The sequence below is a fragment of the Lissotriton helveticus genome, chromosome 11 (assembly GCF_964261635.1).
Source record: "Lissotriton helveticus chromosome 11, aLisHel1.1, whole genome shotgun sequence".
Classification (NCBI taxonomy): domain Eukaryota; kingdom Metazoa; phylum Chordata; class Amphibia; order Caudata; family Salamandridae; genus Lissotriton; species Lissotriton helveticus.
The window spans coordinates 29,065,452-29,087,938 of record NC_136072.1 but is presented as its reverse complement, the minus strand read 5'-3'; the positions used below and the strand labels follow the sequence as shown (position 1 = coordinate 29,087,938).

At 44.6% G+C, this 22,487-nt stretch overlaps 1 protein-coding gene across 1 annotated transcript; it reads left to right on the top strand.

The window, feature by feature from the left end:
- Positions 1-477: 477 nt before the first annotated feature.
- On the top strand, positions 478-13,892 carry LOC144791085 (receptor-transporting protein 2-like). Its single transcript, XM_078665737.1, has 2 exons — positions 478-5,144; positions 12,905-13,892. The coding sequence occupies exons 1-2, from the start codon at positions 5,005-5,007 to the stop codon at positions 13,482-13,484; spliced, it is 720 nt and encodes a 239-aa protein (XP_078521863.1). The 5' UTR covers positions 478-5,004; the 3' UTR covers positions 13,485-13,892.
- The last annotated feature ends 8,595 nt before the right edge of the window (positions 13,893-22,487 follow it).

Here is a 22,487-nt window from a genome sequence, read left to right as displayed (position 1 = left end):
CATGCTATCAGCATACTGTTTTTAACCATACCACTTTGATGGTCAGCCCTAATAAAGTATTTCATGACATCATCGTAGGTATTTTTAGAATCACTTGGATTATTTTCCTTTTCTTCTTCTTTTTCTTTGAGCACTGCAACCTCAACCCCTCCCGCTCATATACTGTCATCTGTTGGTGAAATGTTCTGGGTCCATCACTAGGCAGTCCTATGGATTGTTTCCAAGGCAGACCCTAGAGGACACCATTTACCAACATATACCCAGATGACGAGATTCCACTTATGAGTGGGCTGATGGGTATCTTTTTCCTCTCCTTGTGTATCTTCTCTTGTTTTTGTTTTCTTGGTTGTTTCCAGATTAACTGTGTATTCTGGGCATGTAAAGAGGACACTATTGGGTCCCAATAGAGAGATTTGCTATTTTCTTTTCTCTCCCTCTGTATTTCTGAGACCTTCTGTACCTTCCGTGTGTTCTGGGCAACGACACTCAACATCCTGTGATTCTGGGCAGATCACTTAATCTCCCCGTGCCTAACAAAAATGAATGTGTCAATCTGTAACGAAACTGGTGCTCATGTGAAGCGCTCTGATACCTGATATCTTTGGGTCTAGTTTGTGCTATATAAAACTCTAAAAGAAAATTAAATGGCAATGTTTTTTACCTAGCCGTATTACTGCACCCTGCAAAGTTGGAGTTATTGGCATTATAAATGCCAATGTTTTTTACCTCGCCATGTTTCAGGGTGCAGTGCCATATGTGGCCAAAAGAGGTCCTATGACACCTCTTTTGGTCAAATATGGTACTGCACCGTGCAGAAGAGATGGTATATCCACCTTACCCATAATGCATTGCATGCAAGACAGTACCACAGGTACATTCAAATAGCTATGTCCATATATACAATCACGGCCGTTGTCGTACAGAGGGCTACAGATTTTGCCCAAAACTAACTGGGTATATTAATGATCACTAATCGATTATTTGACATGACCTCGTGTGGAAGGCCATAATATATACAGATACAATATTGATAACGCTGGATCTATCATTAATCTGATTGTTCCAAACACCGCTGTAACACAAATCACCGACGCATATGAACATGTTTTGCCGTCTATTGCTATACATTAAAAACACTGACAACGTGATTCATGTTATCAATAGACGGTATCGTAATCGTTGTTCTTTTAAAACTGACAAGAACTATCGCTAAGTACTATCGACAGATACAGACTATGATAAAACCCTGAAGAAGTCCCATGAGGGATGAAACGCGTTGGCGGCAAGCAATTGTGTGATGCTTTTAAAAGAATAAAGTGCTTTTGAATAAAAGGAATATATTGACTACAATCAAGTATTGCGACCATCTGTAATGTTCATCTGGGAAACTATTTATTAATATATTGTGCTATTGCTTAAATACGATATACTAGGACATATGTACGAAAAATTAATTGTTGCCCTCAGGTGCAGACTCATTCTTTTTGCCATATATACAATTAGTAGCTTTGGAATGTGACAAAATAATTATTATACTAATTTCAGATTAGGTTGTACTCTGTGTGGAGCTGATGAAGGGAAATCTGTAGAAGGTCTCATATAAATGTGAGATATGCTAGTGAGTAAAGTAACCACTGCCGGCCATGCCTAGAGCCAAGTGTGTGTCTCGCCTGAAGCCCTTTAAGAAAATAGTGCTCTGAGGCTGTATTGAAAACCTAGGGAGTAACAACACATGCAACTGGTGATGTCCTCATGGGAGGTTACAAGAAGAGACGATGCGGTACTAAGGAGGGACTACTAAGCCTATTGACCAATGAAAGCCACCATTTACAAGGACAAGGTGGAGCTTTATGCCATATCCTGAATACAGTATGTTTCAAAGAGACAGCGCAAGCACTCCCTAGGCGAGACCTAAAAATAATTAGTACAAAAAAGTGCCCTTAGAAAATTGCTTAATTTCCTAAATAACTAACATTGTGGAAAATAAACAGTGAATGCAGTGTGAATTGTTCCTTTCATTTTTTTCTATTAAAAAAACTGACAAGTTTGAACAGATATGTATTTATTCCTATTGATTCCGCAGATTTTTTATATTTCCCTTCAGATTCTGGTATTTTCTTTTTTACTTTAGATTTTAGCAATTTCCCCAGGAGACTGACACTGCTCTATATAGAAATCGAACTCGTTGTACGGCCGCAGTGTTCCTACTCCTGAGGGCTGAGGCCTTCTGTAACTCTGACCAGCACCCCTGGAGTGCCAGGAAAGGACCCACCCTGCTTGTCTGGCTCCTGGGAGTAGCTAGAACCCGTCTGCCATGTGAACCTTGAGCGTGACTTGTGTCTTGCTCCATGGGTAACCCTCCTACGCTTCACAGCTGGGTGTGCAATGCCTAGGTGACACTACTTACACATACCCATACACACATACATAAGAGTTAACTAGAAGCAAAGCAGTAGGGGGTTAGAGTATGCCCCATGAAAGAGGTGCTATATGGCATTGATTACTCCAGGTTTAACCCCTCCCATGCTCGTGACGGAACCGTTCCGTCACGAGCCTCGGGTGGCGCTGTGCTGGTGACGGAACGGTTCAGTCAAGGCCCTGCCACCGCGCCTGCGTGGCGCTGATTTCGCGCCTGCGCGGCGCATTCTAAAGAGCGAGCGGGGCCGTGACGGAACCGTTCCGTCACAAGCACAGCTCACCCACGGGCCGTGACGGAGAGGTTCCGTCATGAGCACTGGACCGCCGTGCCGCCGCCCCCCCCCCCCTTAGCGCTGCGGCGGAATAGCCGCCGCAGCGAAGGGGTTAAACTTCAGGAATAAGGCTGTTCTCCGTCTCTGGCCAGACCATCTCCCTGCCACGCCACTGGTCAATGTGTGGCAGATTTGAACGATTTAAAAATTAGAGGGGTATGAGTCAACACATTAGAGAGGAGAGCCGAGCCAGAGACGAGCCAATGGTCTGGCTCAGATCGTTGAGTCTGCACCGTGCAATGTTTGCTGTATAAATCATGGACCAAACTTCAGGTTAAGTGCTATAAACTCTCTCCAAAATTGAAAAAGTGTATGTAGCATGTGGAAGTTTAACATTATTATGTCGCATTATAACACTGCACTGAGAAATACTTTATTAAAAGTGATAGTTTTTAAATATGAATCCTCAGTGAACTAAGAGGGAAGACAATTGTCATGTATTGTAAACCCTGTACCGGCCCAGATTGCTGTAGAGTAATATTCCTTATGTTAAGGCGTTGTTTTTACCTCTTTGTGCAACTTTCGGCACTTTTTATAAAGCACGAACTCGACCTGAGAGTATTGGAGCACTTTGCATAAGCACACATTACATTACAAAATGTCACCATTCATTGTGTATAGGGATATGAAGTTTTTGCCCAAAAGCCCAGGATGTTGAGCGGCGTCGCGACTCAAACCGGGATTTTCAGACCTAACATTAAAATCTCTGGCTGCAACGCTACCCCTTTGGCAGAGGGAGGCAGAAGCCTCATGAAAGCTCGGCTCATTATGGGCTCGAGGTTCCAACAGGACCTCGAGCCGAGACAGGCTTCAGACTCGAGCTGGCCTCGAGCGTCCAGATAGATGCCTGCCTCTATTAAAAACCATGTTGCAGATCCTTGAGTGGATAAATCACCATGTCCAGTGTAAGCCTGGGTGGAGTTCATGGAGTTCCACTACGCAGAACTCTGAGAAGTGCAAAAAACAGTTCAGCCGCGCTATGCGGAGCTCTGCAAGCAGCGTAGTGAGTTAGAAAAATTCAGCTTGCTGTAATTTTCTGCGCCGGGTGTTTGTCCACACTTTGAAATTATCGCAAACTGCACCATGCACAGTGCAAGCGGGCGCTGCTTCCTTTCTGCTGCGGGAATAGATTTTCTACTCGAGCTGCAGCTTTCTCAATGCGAACGGATGTTTTTTTAATGCGAGCCAACGCAATCATACGTGGACACTCGCATTGAGGAATCCGACTGCCCTTGTTGAGAAATCTCGCCGGGAGGTTTATTTGCCTCCCTCGCGCTCGCCAACTTGACATTGACGAGCATGAATGAGGAACCATCTCATCAGGAGGTGGATTTTCCTCGCACGTCCTCGCCAACTTGATGTTGGCGAGTGCGAGCGAGGAAAACACAGTACTCTGCGACTTCTGCGTAATGCAGAGTGGGGAAAACAATGCAAACTCTTTGAGCGAAGCGGAGTTCATAGCCCAAGCTTAGTCCAGTGTCTAAGCTCCCTTCGTCTGCAATCTACTCGTTTAACAGCCCACAGTCGTCTAAATCGCGGGGAATGCAGCTGATTCTACTAACTGTCAGCGAGTAGTCGGGAAAGGTCTCAGTTCTCCACGTTTAATAGAACTTAACAAGTGTTCCCTTTAGCGTAACACAACACATAGCAACACAACACATAACAATACAGTACAATACAACACAGAACAACACAGCACAACACATTGCAAAACAACAAAGCACAAAAAGAACAAAACACAGCCCAAACACAACAAAACACAGCACAAACACAGCACAGCACAACAAAACACAACACAAACACAACACAGCACAACACAACATAACACAGCACAAACACGACAAAACCCAGCACAACACATCTCAGTAAAACGGCAGCATCGATTCTAGGTGTTTTGTATGCCTCATTTGCTTCCTTGTAAAGTAAAAATACAGCTGATATGATCAGCACTGGTGCGTGGACTTTGGCCCACAGCAGATACACCCATGTTTTCACTGATCGTCAACAAACAGTCTAGTCACGGGCCCTGCATTACCCGAGGCATGCTGACTGCCGGTTTACTTTCTTCAGCACGTATACCAGCCTCCGGTGCTGCCTACATCCTGCTGGACCCCTCCAGGAGCAGGAAGGACAGACGTGCAGCCCTGGACAGGTGTCCATCCAGAGTTAACTGCAGTTAGTTCCCTTTACTCTCTCTGGGGGTGCTGTGCTGCACCTCTGCTGTGCAGGTCACCAGGGTCCCCTCAACACAGACATGGAGGAGGAGGCGTTGAACAGCCTCTTCCAAAGCAAGATGGCGGCACTGCGACCCCGGGACCAGTGGACTCTGGACCTGGATGACACTGCGGAGGCGCTGCCCGGGTGGAAGCAGTACACGCTGCACGCCTCCGCCAGGTAGGGTGGACTTCCATTTCAATTGGTGAACTCATTCCTGCCGCCTTTTGTGGCTAGTGATTAATTCCATCTAGAAAAGTGTTTGCCAACTTGCTTGACCTGGAGTGGTACCAAGTCATATTTAGGGCTCCCGGTTTTATGTTTTTTGTTTTTTTTTACATTTCCGTCTGAATTTATCCATTTTTATTTTGTGCTAATTCTGTTTGTATTTATTCATATTTATTTTGGGTTTTGTCAAAAAATGAATCTGAACTGAGTATATTTCTACATTTATTTGACCAATAAATATGCACTCCTGTCTGAACGGCTAACAGGTTTCATGGATATAAACGGATGTATGACATTACAACGCAAGCTTTTACATCGCATGCTTTTACATCACAATTTATACAACGCATACCATTACAACGCATAGCGCTTTGGGGTGCTGGATAGTGAATAGTTTAATTTACTATTCCAACTCCAGTCCCCGTGGACACTAATGAAGGTGTTGGATAGTAAATTAAATCTATTCCCTATCCTAGAGCGCACCCCAGCGCAATGCGTTGTAATGGTTTGCGTTGTAAAAGTTGCGATGTAAAAGCACTGCGTGGTAAAAGTTGCGTTGTAAAGGATGTTTCCCATATAAACACAATCAGATGATAAAATATGCTCCTATAAGAAAACATGCACATTTTAAAACCAAGGTTGTGCATATCTATTGCTGTTTGAGGCTCTTTACTAAAATTCCTTTATTTTTTTACCCCCCTTACCATTCATTCGACAGGGCTATTGGCCTGGAAGTCATGATTGACAGCATTTAGAATCACTCAAAAAACAACTCAATTTCCGTTTTCATCCACGTTTCAAAATACAGACAGGAAAATAAATAGTTTTCTGTCTGCATTTATCTGTAAAAATCAGTAAAAACGGAAAACAGGGAGCCCTAGTCATATTACGGTTACAAATGTAATCTAAAATAGTACAAACATCCCAGAAAGACGAGACAGGAAGGAAAGAAGTAGAGGTTGCCGAGCCACAGAAGACTGGCTCTAGCTGAGCTCTAGGTACTGTTGGAACATCAAGCCCATAACGAGCCGAGCTTTCATCCAACTTCTGCCTTCCATTCTCCCTCACTCTACCCAGGATGTAGGGGCATATTATCAAGAACAACGTTAAAATTATCGCCGCTTTAGCAGCAGGAAACTGCCGTTAAAGCGGCGATAATGGGCTTGATATTATGCCGTTGAGAATTCCCATAGAAGCCCAGGTTCACACCACACCTGGGCTTTTATGGGAATACACAAGGGCATATTATCAAGCCCATTATCGCCGCTTTAGCGGCAGTTTCCTGCTGCTAAAGCGGCGATAATTTTAACGTTGTTCTTGATAATATTCCCTGTAGTGTTTTGGCTAGTGCTGCCGACTTTAGAACTGGGGAACCAGGTTTGAGTCTCGGTGTCGGCACACAATCCTCTGATTCTGTGCAAATCACTTAATCTCCCCATACCTACCAAAAATCAATGTGACCATGTGTAATGTAACTGATGCTCATTTAAGCCCTCCAATTTGGCCTTTGGGTTGTGTTCAACTAAATAAACAACGCACAAAGAAGTAAAACCAAATACTTAACAGACGGAAAGACAAAAAACATGATCATTTCCTAGCTGATTTGTACAAAGTGAAACCAGAAAACCTGGATAAATGTGGCTTCACCTTAAATTGTGTGATATTGGGCAATCGTTTTGATTCACCAAAACTCTATTTCTTCATTATTGTGTATGAAAGCAGTTTCAAACATGTGAGTTCAGAATACCAGTTGTACAAAAACCTTTTATGCTAGATTTAACAGACTACAATGTTGCTCTTCAATTATCTCGGCCACGTGAAGGGTTTACACCAGTAGCGGGCTGTACCCTGCCAAAGCGGCAGGGCGGGCCGGATGAGGGAACTGGGGAGGGAGGGGGAATCGGGGTACAAAATAATAAGAATAAAATGACCTACCTGATTTCCGCCGCTGTCTGCTGCATCGCTCTCTTCCGGGCACAGGCTCCCAGAATGCACTGCAGACAATCATGACGGTGCATGAAAGCAGCGTCAGGATTGGACTGAGCGCTATGACTTTGCGCTCCCAGGTAGACTGGGAGCCTGTGCCTGCTTTCTCCAGCCCCAGCAACACAGCTGGAGCTCGAGAAAACTTCACTGCGCTTGAGGGTTTGGCCGTCCTGAAACGGCCGGCCAAACCCTCATGCACAGTGGAGGGAGAAGGGAGGAGCTTTAACATATTTTACATGATGCTTGTTGTGTGGCTTACTTAGCTAATATTTTCAGGGCTCAGCTCGTGCACGGGCTCTAAGATCCAAGCAAGATCTTGGCTCGGCTCTGGCTTGGCTCTCCCTGTTAATTTATTGGCTCACTCACCTCTATTCACGTGAAGTGCCCAAACAAAGGTGTGGCACTGATGTTGCATTGTTCTACCCTTACCCCTACCTACCATTTTGGTATTCACAGAAGGCACTTACTCATTTTGGTATTCACAGAAGGCACTTACTCATTTTGGTATTCACAGAAGGCACTTACTCATTTTGGTATTCACAGAAGGCACTTACTCATTGATGAGTAAATTAATCATTGATGAGTAAGTGTCTTCTGTGAATACCAAAATCATAGTAAGTTTAGGATTTTGTTGTAAGTTAGTTCTGTGAATCAGGCCCATCGTGGGTCGATTCTGTCCGCATGTACCCCTGACTTGTGCCCTGGCTGCAGACCTCAACATCTGGAAAAGTGTGCCAATGTAAGACTCTGTAGAGTTACATTTACTAACTCACAAGGGGGGTGGGAGGAGGAGGGGATGAGGAGGAGGAGGAGGAGGAGGAGGAGGAGGAGGAGGAGGAGGAGGAGGAGGAGGAGGAGGAGGAGGAGGAGAGAGGAGGAGGAGGAGAAGGAGGAGGAAGGCTCCAGTGGAACAGCTCATGGGGCTTGTCCTCCACAGGACAAGTGTAAAACTTTGATTTAAAATATGACACTAGATCGACGACGAGCTCGAGGCCGGGTTCTCATGTATATGAGGCAACGAGGATCACAACAGAAGTCCAATGACCTGAAACGCCCGAAGTCCTCTCCGACCAGGAAAGCCGGACACTGGAGGCTTTCTGCACCAGATCTCTGCCACCCTGGAAGGAAAGTGTGAGTCCACTATTCACTTCACAATCCTGCAGGGACAGAAGGAGGAGCCGGGCTGGAGGGACTGAAGATGCAAAAAAAGGCGGCAATGATGGTGGACATCTTCATCATACAAACTTCAATGCCAATGTGAATATCAGTATCTCACACACCCTTACATTGCAAACTGCAGTAAGTCACACACAGGGTCGCTGGAGTTATGCGGCAGGGGAGGGCCAAATTATGCGGCAGGGTTGAGTAAATAATGCTGCACGGAAAGGCAAATAAAGCTGCATTGTGCAGCACATTTTGTGATAGTATTATTTGATTATTTTGTCATTTTTAAACTTGTTAACACTTCTGGGCATTAGTTTAACACCCAAATATAGCAATAAGCTACAGAAAGGTGACCTGTCAACCTTTGCAAAAGGCCTTCCGCTGCGCAGGAACATGTGTCGCTGTGTTTGCAGTAACTTTTGAACCATTTGAGCTAGAAACAATTTGTTTGGGTAAAAACTACGGGCCCGATTCACAGAACTAATTTAAGACAAAATCCTAAACTTACTACTTTTGGTATTCACAGAAGTTAGGATTTTGTCTTAAGTTTGTCTTAAGACAGACTTAAGACAGACTTAAGACAAAATCCTAACTTAAGTCTGTCTGAAGTCTTTCTTAAAACAAACATAAGACAAAATCCTGACTTCTGTGTATACCAAAGTAGTAAGTTTAGGATTTTGTCTTCAGTTAGTTCTGTGAATCGGCCCCTACAAGTTATGGGGCAGATGATGGATTATGTGGCCAATGCAGCAAATATACAATTATGCAAAAAATTGTAGCGGCCGCACGTCCACGTAATCCCAGTGGCCCTGGTCATACATCTAATTGGGCGTGATTTAGTGATGGTGCAGCCATTGCCGGTGCAGTCCATGTATGTGCCTCGAGGGACAAGGAATCATGAAGTGCCGGGGGCCAATTACATGATGAGACGCATGAGTGAGAACTATACATTGAATGCACCGGACAGGTAACAGCAAAGGACCCCTAGAGCCTGGAGGGATGGATAGAAATGTGTTGTAATGGTTAATTCCTCTCTTCTTTCTTTACATCAATCCTCTCTATTCTGTTCAGTCTGCATGGCTGGAGAATGCTGTCTGATGTCATGTAATGTTGGTGTGTGGACTGGTGAAAGGAGTGTCAGTTGAGGATGAGAGGCTGAGCAGAGGAAGACTGCTCCTGGTGGGGCTATACTTCTATCTTACTTCAATCTTATTTACCATCTTACCTTCATCTTTCTACATCTACAATTGAAACTTAATAAAGGAACTACTTGGAATTTACCACCTGGTCTACAACTTGGATTTATTTCTTAGTACAAAATGCTTCAGGACAATGTGTCTATTTACGTCATATGGTGACAGCAGTCACCTGGGAGAAGGCTGCTGGGGTTCAACAACAACCAAACCCAAACTGCAAGCAGCTTCTTGAGAGCTTAATTAGGACAAGGTTGCTATGGAACCTGCCCTGAGCCATTATCCATAACCAAGGTGCATCTGGAGTGGTTCAACTACACACCAGGCCATTTGTGATTCATTTCAACTAGAGGAATAACAGCCTTGCTGTGGACTGGGAGGTTACAGTAGCATTTTACTCATCAACGTCCCCTTCCTCCCGCGTGTGGCCGTGCAGGGTGAGGGGAAGGGGCCTAATGCAAGCTGTGCTTTACACACCCGGGGCAGGCCATCTCTGCCATCAGCTTCCACTGCCACCTTGACTGGCACCATCAGGCTGCACTACCCCTGTTGCCACCACCTCAGCCACCGTCAGTGCAAGCGTCACCAGACTGCCTCTTCCTCTCTGGCCACTACGACTGCCACATCCACCAGCTTGCCAGCCACTGACCACAGCACATTGACCACTGTACCGGCTGCTGTACGGTCTGTGCAGGCCGGTCCACATGGAAGAGAGAGAAAAATGGAGAAAAATGAACCACTCTGGGACTATGGGGCTGATTTAGAGGCCTGGAGCCCTGTCTCTCCCCACCGGCTGAGATGCTGCATCACCTGTAGCATCTGGACACCCGGGAGCGTGCAGCACAGTCCTCGGGGCATATGGAGGGGCGCGCTGATGCCAAGAAGTCAAGATAAGTCACTCCTAGGGAGCTCTGAAGAGTCAGCAGCCTACACCCATCAGATCTGTAAGGACAGAACATAGTTGAATGTTCCAAATTCACCCCCCTGTATCTGCAGAAGCTCACCCAGGACTTCATGTCATTTATGGGACTGATGAACTATTTACTTCCTGGTTTTCCTACCCCTCAGTGCTCTTAGGTTGTCACTGTAATAGTATGGAGCATTGGGACACGCTTAGGGTCATTCCAATACTTGGCCCATGAGGCATTATAAGATGAGAGGGAGGACAGACCACCGCAAGCCCCCAGTAAAGTGTTGACATTCAGGTGTGTTAGCTGTGAGACAAGTGCCCACATCCATTCATACCCACACACTCCTAAAGGACACACTGGATTCCTCTCTTGTGTCCTTTATTTCCTGTCTTCTGAGGGGGTGGGCTTGGGGTTCTCACCTAGTATCCTTGCTCAGAGCAGGGGCTATTTCTCCTTGAAGATTGTGCTCTGCTGTTCCTCAGAAGCATGGTGTCATGGCTGGATCCGGCAGGGCGTGAGCCCTAGGTCTGTATCACACACAATCTGCGCGGTGAACATATGTTGCCTTTTCCTGTCTCTATAGATTTGCTGAGTGACTCAGAGAGCTACAAGTCAAGCACATGCAGTCTAATTCCCTAGTGACATCAAGCAAACCCTCCAAATGAATGCCATGAACATGGCTTAGAAAACATTCACTGTCTGGGGATCTGAAGTGAAAACAGTGACATCTAACATAAAGTTGGCTGTGAGATGGCCTGCAGATGGCAACTGAGCTATGGTGTCCATCAGTGGACAAAAGTCAGCACAGCATGTAGTTTAATAGGGTAAGGGCACTTCTGATGCCAATGTTAGCCTCTCGTGGATCCCCACTGGCATTGAGAAGCTGCAGGATGGTGTCCCAACCCAACAACTACCCCTCTACAGCTTACCCCTTAGAAGGACTTTAAAACTTTAAAGACATTTTAATTTGGGAGAGTCTAGCTAAGTCTATTTAAGTAAGGACTCTGGGTGAGTCCAGGTAAGTCCTCAGCTGAACCCCAGTAGAATGTGTCATCGGGGCACCGGTTAGCAGAGCCAAGACCGATTAACTACTTTGGATGTTTGGATGGGGTCCTGTTCCCTAGGAGAGATGGGCTTTGTAAGTTCACTTGACCTTTATTCTTTACAGGGCATTCAACTAGTCAGGCCAACCCATAAGCGGAGACGCAGGTCTCATGGAAACAGAGAGGCGGATGTATGATAATGTATACGCTCCACAGTATAATCTGGCTATGCTGTCACATTGAATTAATCTATTTGTAAACAAAAACAAAACGTTGGGCCTGATTTAGATCTTGGTGGACGGACTACTTCGTCATAACGGTGACGGATATCCCGTCCGCCAGAATATAACTCCTGTAGGATATAATGATATTTATAGATATCCCGTCTGCCGAAATATAAATCCCAAAGGATATAAATTCCATAAGATATAATTGGATTTATATATATCCCGTCCTTCGAAATATAAATCTCATAAGATATAATGGTATTTATAGATATCCTATCTGCCGAAATATGAATTCCATAGGATATAATGGTATTTATAGATATCCCGTCTGCCAGAATATAAATCCCATAGGATATAATGGTATTTACAGATATCCTGTCCGCCAGAATATAAATTCCATAAGATATATTTGGATTTATAGATATCCCGTCCTTCGAAACATAAATCTCATAAGATATAATGGTATTTATAGATATCCTATCTGCCGAAACATAAATCCCATAGGATATAATGGTATTTATAGATATCCCGTCTGCCAGAATATAAATCCCATAAAATATAATGGGATTTATAGATATCCCGTCCTTCGAAATATAAATCCCATAAGATATAATGGTATTTATAGATATCCCGTCTGCCAGAATATAAATCCAATAGGATATAATGGTGTTTATAGATATCCCGTCTGCCAGAATATAAATCCAATAGGATATAATGGTATTTATAGATATCCCGTCTGCCAGAATATAAATCCAATAGGATATAATGGTATTTATAGATATCATGTCCGCCAGAATATAAATCCCATAAAATATAATGGGATTTATAGATTTCTCGTCCTTTGAAATATAAATCCCATAAGATATAATGGTATTTTTAGATATCCTGTCTGCCGAAACATAAATCCCATAGGATATAATGGTATTTATAGATATCCTGGCAGCCGAAATATAAATCCCAAAGGATATAATGGGTTTTATATTTCGGCGGATGGAATGTCCATCACTATTGTGATGGAGTAACCCATCCACCAAGATCTATATCAGGCCCTAAGTAACTGTTTCGGCTAGATAGGGTCACATCGTCTATTATATTTTTCAGCTCTCTTATTGACACCCTGATGTGGTCCACAAATGCTATGAATATCAGAATCTACCTTGCATAATATGTTTGCCTTCTCACCTCTAGGTTCAAGTGCTCCGCTTGTGGTCGAAGGTGGGAATCGTCCAAAGTGCGCATGATCTTCAACATCAGGAAGGCCAGCCGGCGAGTGCCGCAGGGCTGTGTGAAGATGCGGGTCTTCAAGCAGGAGTGCCGGAGATGTAATGCCGCCATTTTGGAAGAGCCCGAGTTCATGATTGAGAACATAGATGTAGCTGTTGACCGCCTGGTGACAAGAATACGCAAGGTATGCTATGGAGAGGATGTGTCCGATCGACACGTCCGTGATTTCATCACAAGTGGGAGCAATGAAGGACCTCACGACAGCGCACACTGCGAGGCTTGCCAACTTGGGCTCTGTGACCATAAACCTCCAGCCAAGAACCAGGAAGCGCCAATGGTGAATCGAGTGAGAAGTTCCTATGATGAGTGGGATGCGCTGATGGTGCGGGGTTATGGACATCTGCGGGATGAGAGTCATCAACCATTAATCCAGCAGAGTGGCTGGGCCAGGGAACAGCCTCGCTACAAACTTCGAGGAACTAATCACCCAAGCTTTAGGCCGGAGCCAGAGGTGGACAGCTGTTGCCCATGCGTACTCCTCTGAACAAGTCCAGTTCTTGTTGTATATATCTTCAGTTTCAGGAAGCACAGGGGTAAACATGCCCTGCATCAGCTTTTAGTTGACTCTTTAAATTAAATGGCAATAGGTATTGGATAGGTGATCTGAATATAATCAGTTCAATTGGGAGATTTGTATGGTTCACACTCTAATTGAGCACAATCAAGGAATATACTTATTTATCAAAACTCCAGATTCACTTTACAGTTCTTGTCCATTCATAAAATCTTTGTTTTAGTATTTATTTACAGACATCTATCAAGTCAAATGTGTTTGAGAAATTTACACTGCAAAGGGTGATGGAAATTGTAGTCCTTAAATGTTCACCCCTCTGTATACCTAAAAGTACTTTTAATGGGACCAGGCTACTATGCCTTACTACAACCCACAATAGTACAAAAGGAGGTGGTGATGGACGGAGCATCTGAACCAATCAAACACTCACACACAGTCAACAAATCTGGGTTTAATCCATCACCCTTCTTTAGCCCACTCCGCCACCCCAGTTCAGACATGGCCATATGCAAATCAGTCTGACCCTGTGCCTCATGGGAAAAGTCCAGCCCGAACTGCCATGCCATGCCTTCCCTGGACCGGAAACAAGCCCCCTAGGACCGGTTTATGGCATTTCAGCCGTCCTCAGCCCGGCCTGCTTGAATCCAGTAGCAAAGCGAGCAAGGGACCCACGTCTGAGCATACCCTGCCACACTTATGGCGGCCAAAAGCGGTACAAAAGGGGGTGGTGATGGACGGAGCATCTGAACCAATCAAACACTAACACCCAGTCAAAAGGTCCATCACCACCCCCTTTTGTACCACCGTATTACTACAACCCACAGCATCCTAATATGTGAGGAAATATAGCTTTGAAAGATCTGCTTACATGTGAACTGTGAGGCACGCCCCATCAATACTACATTGAACTACCTTGAGAGTCCCTGAAGGCAGCAGTGTAAAAAAGGGTAAAAAGTGTATAATTTTGGGGCTCTCCTGCAACTTTCCAAAGTGTCTCTCACCGTTTCTTTTGGTTTCATTTAGAACATTCTGCCCTAATGGCTCAAATACCTTTTTAGCATTGCAGTCTACCTGCTAAGTTCTATTGTGCTATATTAGAACATGTGGTCCAATCAGAATTCTCACAACAAAGGCTCTAACCAGAATGAACGTCTTGTATGGAAAGCTGATATTGGATTAGCAATTAGATTGATCAAAATGCTATACCCGCATTCTTTTTTAAATATAGCTTTATTCATTTTTTCACAATTTAACAAAAAACAAAGGAGCCCATTAACATAACTGTTTGTTTTATAGGCTATATGCTTAAACAGAGCACCATCTTAGCTAAGCCCCAAGTTATGGTGATTGGACAAATATGGCATGCACATTCAAATACAGAGACAAGCCATACACAAAGCCATGGATAAATGCTATGTCAACAGAAGTATCAAGACGCTCAAATATAAACGTAGAATGGGAGATAATAGCGTGCAAATATATAAACTAAATATTATCACACCAAGGATCTAAGGGAGCAAAAGTTCTTGAACAACATGTTCTTCAAGTACTTTCGGCCTTTGTAGAATAACACCAGTTGCTACATACTAGGCAAGCCGGCTTCAGGGTGCACAACAGCACAGAGTTGGTGATGCTGTCAGTGCTGGATGACCTGTGGCTTGCAGCCGACAAAAAGACCCCCACAGCCTTCATCCTCTAGGACCTCTCAGCCGCATTTGACACGGTGAACCACGTACAGTTGTTAGCTCGTGTCCGGCGTCTGGGAGTCTCTGGGACGGTCCTCCAATGGATTACCTCCTTCCTGGAGGATCGGTCCCAGAGAGGCCAAGTGGGAGATTGTACATCGAGGCAGGGCAGCCTACAATGGGGGTTCCTCAGAGCTCTGCGTTGTCTCCTTTACTTTTTAATATTTACCTGCAGCCTGTGATAGACTCACTAGCTAAAACCAACTGTCAGGTGTTTAATTATGCCCACAACACCCAGCTAATTGTGTGTATTGACAACGGTCCCGCCGCTCAGGGTAATGTCTAGAACATCCTCCGGTTCACCGTGAACTGAATGACCGCTAACTCCCTATAAAACAGAAGTACTGGCTGTGACCACTGGGGGTTCGCCCTCGTCCAGTCTTTATTGGCCCCATGAGCTAGGCACCACTCCAATCCCGGTGCCAGTAGTGAAGAGCCTAGGCATAAAGCTGGACACTGGACTAGCCCTGAAAAACCAGGTCTCTGCTGTCGTAGGGAGTTGTATTGGCCTGATGCGGCAACTCCGGAAATTGGTGACCTTGTTGTCTTTCTCCACTATGCAGACTGTCGTGACGGCACTAATCTTGTCAAGCTTCGTTTATGGCAATGCAGCCTACATTGGGCTTCCCGATATACTTCTGAGGAAGCTACAAGTGGTTATGAATGATGCTGCAAGGCTGATTTTTAGGTTGCCAAGAAGTGCTCATGCTGCCTGCCTGCTGCAGCAACTCCACTGGCTTCCCATCAAGCAAAGGGTTAAATTCAAGGGGCTGTGCATTGTTCACAAGTCCCAGTTTGGAGAGGCACCTAAATACATCAAAGATCACCTTAGGCCCTACGTGCCTGGTCGTACCCTTCGATCATCAGATTCTTGTCTGTTAGCTTGCTCTCGCTTTAACAGAACGACCTTAGGGGGCCAGGCATTTTCTGACACCATCCCCCAGATCTGGAATAAACTGCCTGACGGTATGTGCAAGGAAAGCAGGCTACTACCATTTAGGAGGAGACTTAAACCCCATCTGATCGTGGATAGTTGTGCGTGGGGATACTGGACTTCTGATTTATGTTGCCGCGCTTAGAGACCTTATGGTGATAGGCTCTCTATAAATGAACTCTAACATAACATAACATAAACAGAACATATCTCTCCCTCTTCCAAACTGAAAACTCACTAAAGATATGTTCTATTCAAATTTGAAAATAGAGTGGTGAATAATATTGTTTTAATGAACGAGAACCCTCACTCACCCAAAGGTGACATGCTTCATCATCGGGCTCTCTCCACACATCAGGCCCGCAAGGTCCCTGATGTTGGCTACAATTCCCCACCAGGTGCAATGGGTGGGTAGGAGCTGAGGTGTTTTTAAGACAAGGGGACGCCACAAAGTGAATGTTCGTGAGTGAGGGACAGAGTGCAGTGAAATGTGAAGGTGAAAACTATCTCAAGGGCACCAACAATTTTATTCTATAGTGTCTTGAGATAGAGTTAAAAAAGAAGAGGGCAGGAGATTCAAAACAAATATACCTCCTCAGAGGTCAACATGTTTCTGCCTATCACAGACTCCGATGGAGTTCTCAGGCATTCTTCAGGACCAAAAAATTGAACTATTCACTCTATAAGTTGTGACACATTCATATGTGAAAAGATGGAATCCTGGCCATATTTTGGAGGTGGCGCTTTTCTCGCCAGGACCCCAACACACAGGACACTCAGCCGCGGACTGTGTTTGATGAGTCTAACGGGCCAAAGGGATACCTTATGGCTACTGAGAGATTTTATGTTTACTGATGATTGTATGATTTAATGAAACCACACTATGATGTATTAGTCAAGTAAGGTTAGATACACTCTGTTCACTTTGGTAATTCCTTATAAATACTACAAAGAATTCTGAAGATTATGTTCAGTCGAAAAATGTGTCCGGATACTTTTTTCTTACAATTTGTGGGTCTTTACCTGGCTTGCTAATCAATTAGCTGACCATGTGCATGAAAAAGTTTCTTGCCTCTGCTGCTACAAGTTCCAGAAACAAACAGGTACATGAAAACATTCCCTTCCATGTTTGATATTAAATATTTAAAGTGTTCAAAATTTATGAAAAATGTATAGTCTATGGCAGTTTTTACTAAACAATGTCCTCGTTTTGTTTAATTTGCAATGCTAAATATTTTAAAATATGAATCAGTTAATCATCTTTTTAATGGAGGAGTTTATAACTTATAAGGTATGCTGAAAAACATTTAGGGGTATATTATCAAGGGGGTTTATCTCCGCTTTTTTGGCTTTAAAAGCCAAGAAAGCGGAGATAAAATTATCTCCCTATTACCAAGCTGTCGCTAACACCAGTTAGTGACAGCTAATAGGAGATAGCGACCATCTTGGGCCCCGCTTTGCATGTCAGTGATATTTATCACTAATGACATGCAAAGTGGGCGTGCCAAGATGTTAGCGACTGGAAACAGTCGCTAACATCGCTATCTCCAATTACCAACTTTTGGAGATATTCGCGCTAAGCGCGAATATCTCCAAAAGCTAACACCTGCCCTGAGCAGTTCTTCACCATGTTATCCAATGGGAGGTGGATAACATGGCTAAGAGCATTTGCTCGATAATGCATGAATATCGCTGACTTTTCAGCGATATTCATGCATTGCGGCCGTTTTTTATCGCATTTGCGATAAACCTTGCTAATAGCAAGGTTTATCTGCGATAAAAATCGCCGATGTGCGGCGATAATTTTTGTCTCTAAACAAGTTAGAGACAAAAATTATCGCTAGTTGTTGGTAATATGCCCCTTAATTTTTATGGAAAATTCATATATATGCTTAAATATAGTCTATCATTTTCTCATCTTTAACTCAGAATAAAAATTAATTTGCAGCCTGTGCACATTCATGAAGCGAGATGCAATTACAGACACAAGGAAGTGGAAAAAGTAAAAATGAAAAAAATGGAATGTCCGAAAAGTTACCCCTTTGCTGGGTCTCACTGTCCATTGGAACACAGATCTATCCATTTTAAATATGGGATCTGGCTATAAATAGCTTCCTTTACTTAAAAAACAATCTACATACATATAAATTGATGATTTCAAAAACCTATAATGTCTACTAAAATGTAAAAAAATAAAAGTAAGGCAATATTAAGCGACTAAAACGATGGATGCCTTAGTGAGCAATTGTTGGAAGAAGATGCTGGACATAAGTTGGGACCTCTCTCTTTAATTATTTTTAGGCACTTTAAGTGTAACAACATTCTATTCAAAAGCATACTGTTTTTTTTATTTTTTTTAAAGAATTTTCATTTCTTCAATTCATTTCGAATAATCAACATTTTCCAAATACAGAAACATTATTTTTTTCCACTTTGTTTTAAAGCATAAACCTGTTTTTTGTTTTGACCGTAATACAGTAAATCATAACAATGTTCATAATAAAACCTATTTGTACAGAGCAACCCCTATGCTTTATCCAACCTCACACCACATCTAACTCACATAACATCACAACCTAACTTTCCAAACTCACAAATTCATACCTCACACACATACTCAGCCCAGTTTGAAAGCATACATATTTCAACTCAAGGGAAAACATCTCATTTAGTATCCATGGTTGCGTTGCCAGCTGGGGATCCCAAAAGCCGACATACGTTTCGGTGCTTAAATTTATTTGCAGCCACCTTCCTCAGGACCTCGTATTTCGCATGGAAATTTTCTTTGATCAAAAAAATAGAAGGGGAATCATAAAGAGATAAACTGTTGTCACGATCTTAGCCAATATGGGGTTGTAGTAGGGCCCTTGCTGGGCCTAGGGCATAGTCATACTATCGGTGGCCGTCTGATTATATATTGCCTAAACTTGTTTTTAATTCACATTTGAGGGTAAAGTGCAGCACAATGACAAACACTTTGCAATCCTTCCAAGGATATAAATTCTCAGATCGGTGCATCTCTCTCTGAGGTTACAATATCATGAGTAGTTCCTCCATATATGTTATCATGGATATCTGTTGGATCAGTGTCCTCGTTTGAGAAGCTTTTCTTCAGCAGCGTTTCCAATAGTGCCAGTCCTGCAATGGCGACGGAGCGTCACCTCCCTGCCTGGCGCAGAACCTGCTCTAGCATTGTTTTACTTTTCGTTTGCCAGCTTGTGCATGGAGGGGCAGGGCATCGAAGGGGAAGGAAGAATTCTTGCACTTTCTAGTCCCTAAGTGCTCATGTGGGTTTGGCCCGCTGTCTCAGGCCGACCAAAACACACATGCGCACTTAGGTTTCTCGAGCCCGGCTGCATTCAGTACCCGGGCTGGAGAAACCCCTGCAGACTCGCTGGTCTGAGCAGAGCCTCTTTTCCACCCACTCTGACCAATCCCCGCGCCACTCTGCCGCACAGTGAATGACTGGGAGTCTGTCCCAAGGGCTGCTGGGACCCAGGAAACAGCCAGCAAGAGTAACACGATGGGGTAAGCAGCCCGCAGCATCAGGTAAGTTTCAAATTATTATTAATCCTCCCCTGCCACCCCGGCGCTTGCTCTTCATCCCCTTGCACTACCCCCACCCTCCACACCACCCTTTGTTCCTGGCAGACGCCACTGCCACCTACACCAGCCCCTCTTCCTCAACAGACGACTCAGCTTTTACACCCCCACCCGCCAGCTCCACTCCGCCGACCTCGCCCTCGCCACAGTCCCCTGCTTCCGAAGAGCGACCTCCGGCGGCAGATCGTTCTCCCACCTCGCCGCCAAGACCTGGAACACCCTCCCCATCCACCTACAGCAGACCCAAGACCAACTGGCCTTCAGAAAACTACTCAAGACCTGGCTTTTCATGCAGTAGCAGCATTCCCCACCCCAGCGCCTTGAGACACTCACTGGTGAGTAGTGCGCTTTACAAATGATATGATTGATTGATTAAACCCGCCCGCCAAATTTAGACATTCCTTCAGTGTGATTGGGGAATGTTCTGAAAAATAAAAATAAATGCCCCTGACTTCTTGACGGCCGTGACTCCAAAACAAACGGACCTTCTGACGCAATCAACGTGGCGTCCTCTGGCGTCTGGTTTGCAGGTGGGTTTTTCCTCCTGATGAGGCTCCACCATCAAGAACCATACAGTTGCCCTACACTAAATGAGGTGGGGAAACTGTGAGTTAGGCAGTCAGTAATTGACTCTAAAGTGTCAGTGGTGGCCAAAGAGGTTCTCTTGAACTGATCTCACGCTCCTGTAACTCCCTACAACACAACATAGCGAACCAAATTTACTGGGGAGAAATCAGCACATTTGCAATGGTTAGGGCTACGCCAGATTTTGTGGACTCGATATGTACTCGGCTGTCACCGTCTCATCCCCTGAGAGAGTCTACTCAACAGAAGAGTAATCACTCTGGGCCAAAGAGACTGAGGTGAAGGTCAGAGATGAAATGTGTGGTTGTGGCCTAGAACAATGATCAGCCACTGTAGATCATCTTTGGATCACCGTCCCCAAGGTGGCTCACGGCTCAGAGAGTCGGCCAAACCCTGGGCCTTCCTAGCTGAGGATGAAGGAGTGGGTCAGTCCTCAGGAGAACAATGGGGTGCAGTTGTAGTCATCAGAGCTGTGACCTCTATAAATTCCCACTATCTTCTGCAGCAGGCGCTTCCGAGGACCATGGATTGTGAAAGTGGAATATGCGATGGCGACCGCTGCAGTCTCCCGGCTAAAGAGTCCTCTGATGTTGACCATGACATGATAGGCTGGCCTGATGGTTGCCATGCCTGCCTGACTCCCTCTAGGTTTGCGACAGGGATTACTGCCTTGCCCTCTCCAAACAAGAATACACAAACACTCAACTGACTGAAGCCCGTTGACCTAATAGACGTAGTGTGCCTCTGGCTGCGTTAAAGAAGAGAATACAGGTGACAGGGCTCTTGTGTGGCCAGGTTTGCAGCCAAGAGGGCAGGAATACAGGGGGATACTATGTGGAAAGGCTAACGGTTTAACCTTTACAACAACTTTCTGTATGGAGGGGCTGGGTTTTGTAATAGTATAATTTACTATTCCAACTCCAGTCTGTGTAACAGAAGGGAAGGTGTTGGATTTAAAATCCAACACCTCCTGTCCCCTACAGCAAGTTGTTGTAATGACTTGCGTTGTAATAGTATGCAATGTAACAACGGGGTAGTTGTAATAGCATGTGTTGTTTCGCCTGCAGGGAAACAATGTTTACCCACTAGGCGGGTAAGACTGGCCGAAGCTTTGTAGAGCATAGAGACTACTTTATAGTGGTGGGGAGAGCCGGTCTGTTTAACCCTCTAAGGATTCTGTTAATTGAGCTTTGTGGCACATGGTGCATGTGTATGCATTTGCACAGGAGAATGGTGCAAAGCTTTTTGGAGTTTAGTAAACTACAAGGTGAGAAGATATTACCTACTGACTGAAGAAGTTTGCAAAAGTTCCTCATGCATCTTCCAGAGCCCAGGCTGGTGACAATATTTTTCAACTCGCGTTGTTAGCAACCAGTGCGTTACTGTAGTGCAGTTTATTTTGTCAACTATAGCACAGCATTTGCATTTTACACTGCCATGAAAATCACCAGGCTCCCTTCTGGCTGTGCAGAGCCTGGTCAGGGCAAGGTAACTGCATGTTTCACTAGAGAAAAGAGGGTGCTTGATGGACTGCGTGAAGAGTACTGCCAGTGTGCTAACTTAAGCAGCGTGATCGGCCTGGTGAATGGGAAGGCATGCCCAAATCAGGTTTGGCCAAAATGTTTTGTGGGATAATAGAAGGAAGTGCCTGAAGAGAACGTCCGTCTTGCATGAGGCTAGTTCTGTTGCGTTCCCCCGGGTGTTCCTCGGTGAAACCAATGGGTGACACTGGACCCAATGGGTGACCAAGGCAAGTTGTCAGTAGGACAATCGTTAGTCTTTAGCAGGGGTTCCTCAGGGCCAGCAGGGTCTTCCACCACCCTGAAGGATGAACTGTCCCGCAGTCTCGGGCCGAGCTCTCCTTTACTCCTGCACCGCTATGCTTCCTCCCTGTATTTCTGAGTGCTTTCTCCTGCTTTAGCCTAGTTTTTGCCCGTTTCTCCTTCCTTTCCCCCGTTTTTATGAGTGCTTTCTCCTGCTTTTGCCTCATTTATTTTTATTGCTATCTCTTTCCTTTCCCCTGGTTTTCTGCTTGCTTTGAGGTTCCGTGACAATTTTAAGTGATGTTTTTTGATTCACACGAATATGGTCGAGTCTGGTATCTAA

Bases quoted from the DNA above. Each gene is read 5' to 3' on its own strand.
- LOC144791085 (XM_078665737.1), top strand. From the start codon at position 5,005: ATGGAGGAGGAGGCGTTGAACAGCCTCTTCCAAAGCAAGATGGCGGCA. The intron at 5,145-12,904 runs GTAGGGTGGACT...TCTCACCTCTAG, and splicing joins ACGCTGCACGCCTCCGCCAG to GTTCAAGTGCTCCGCTTGTG.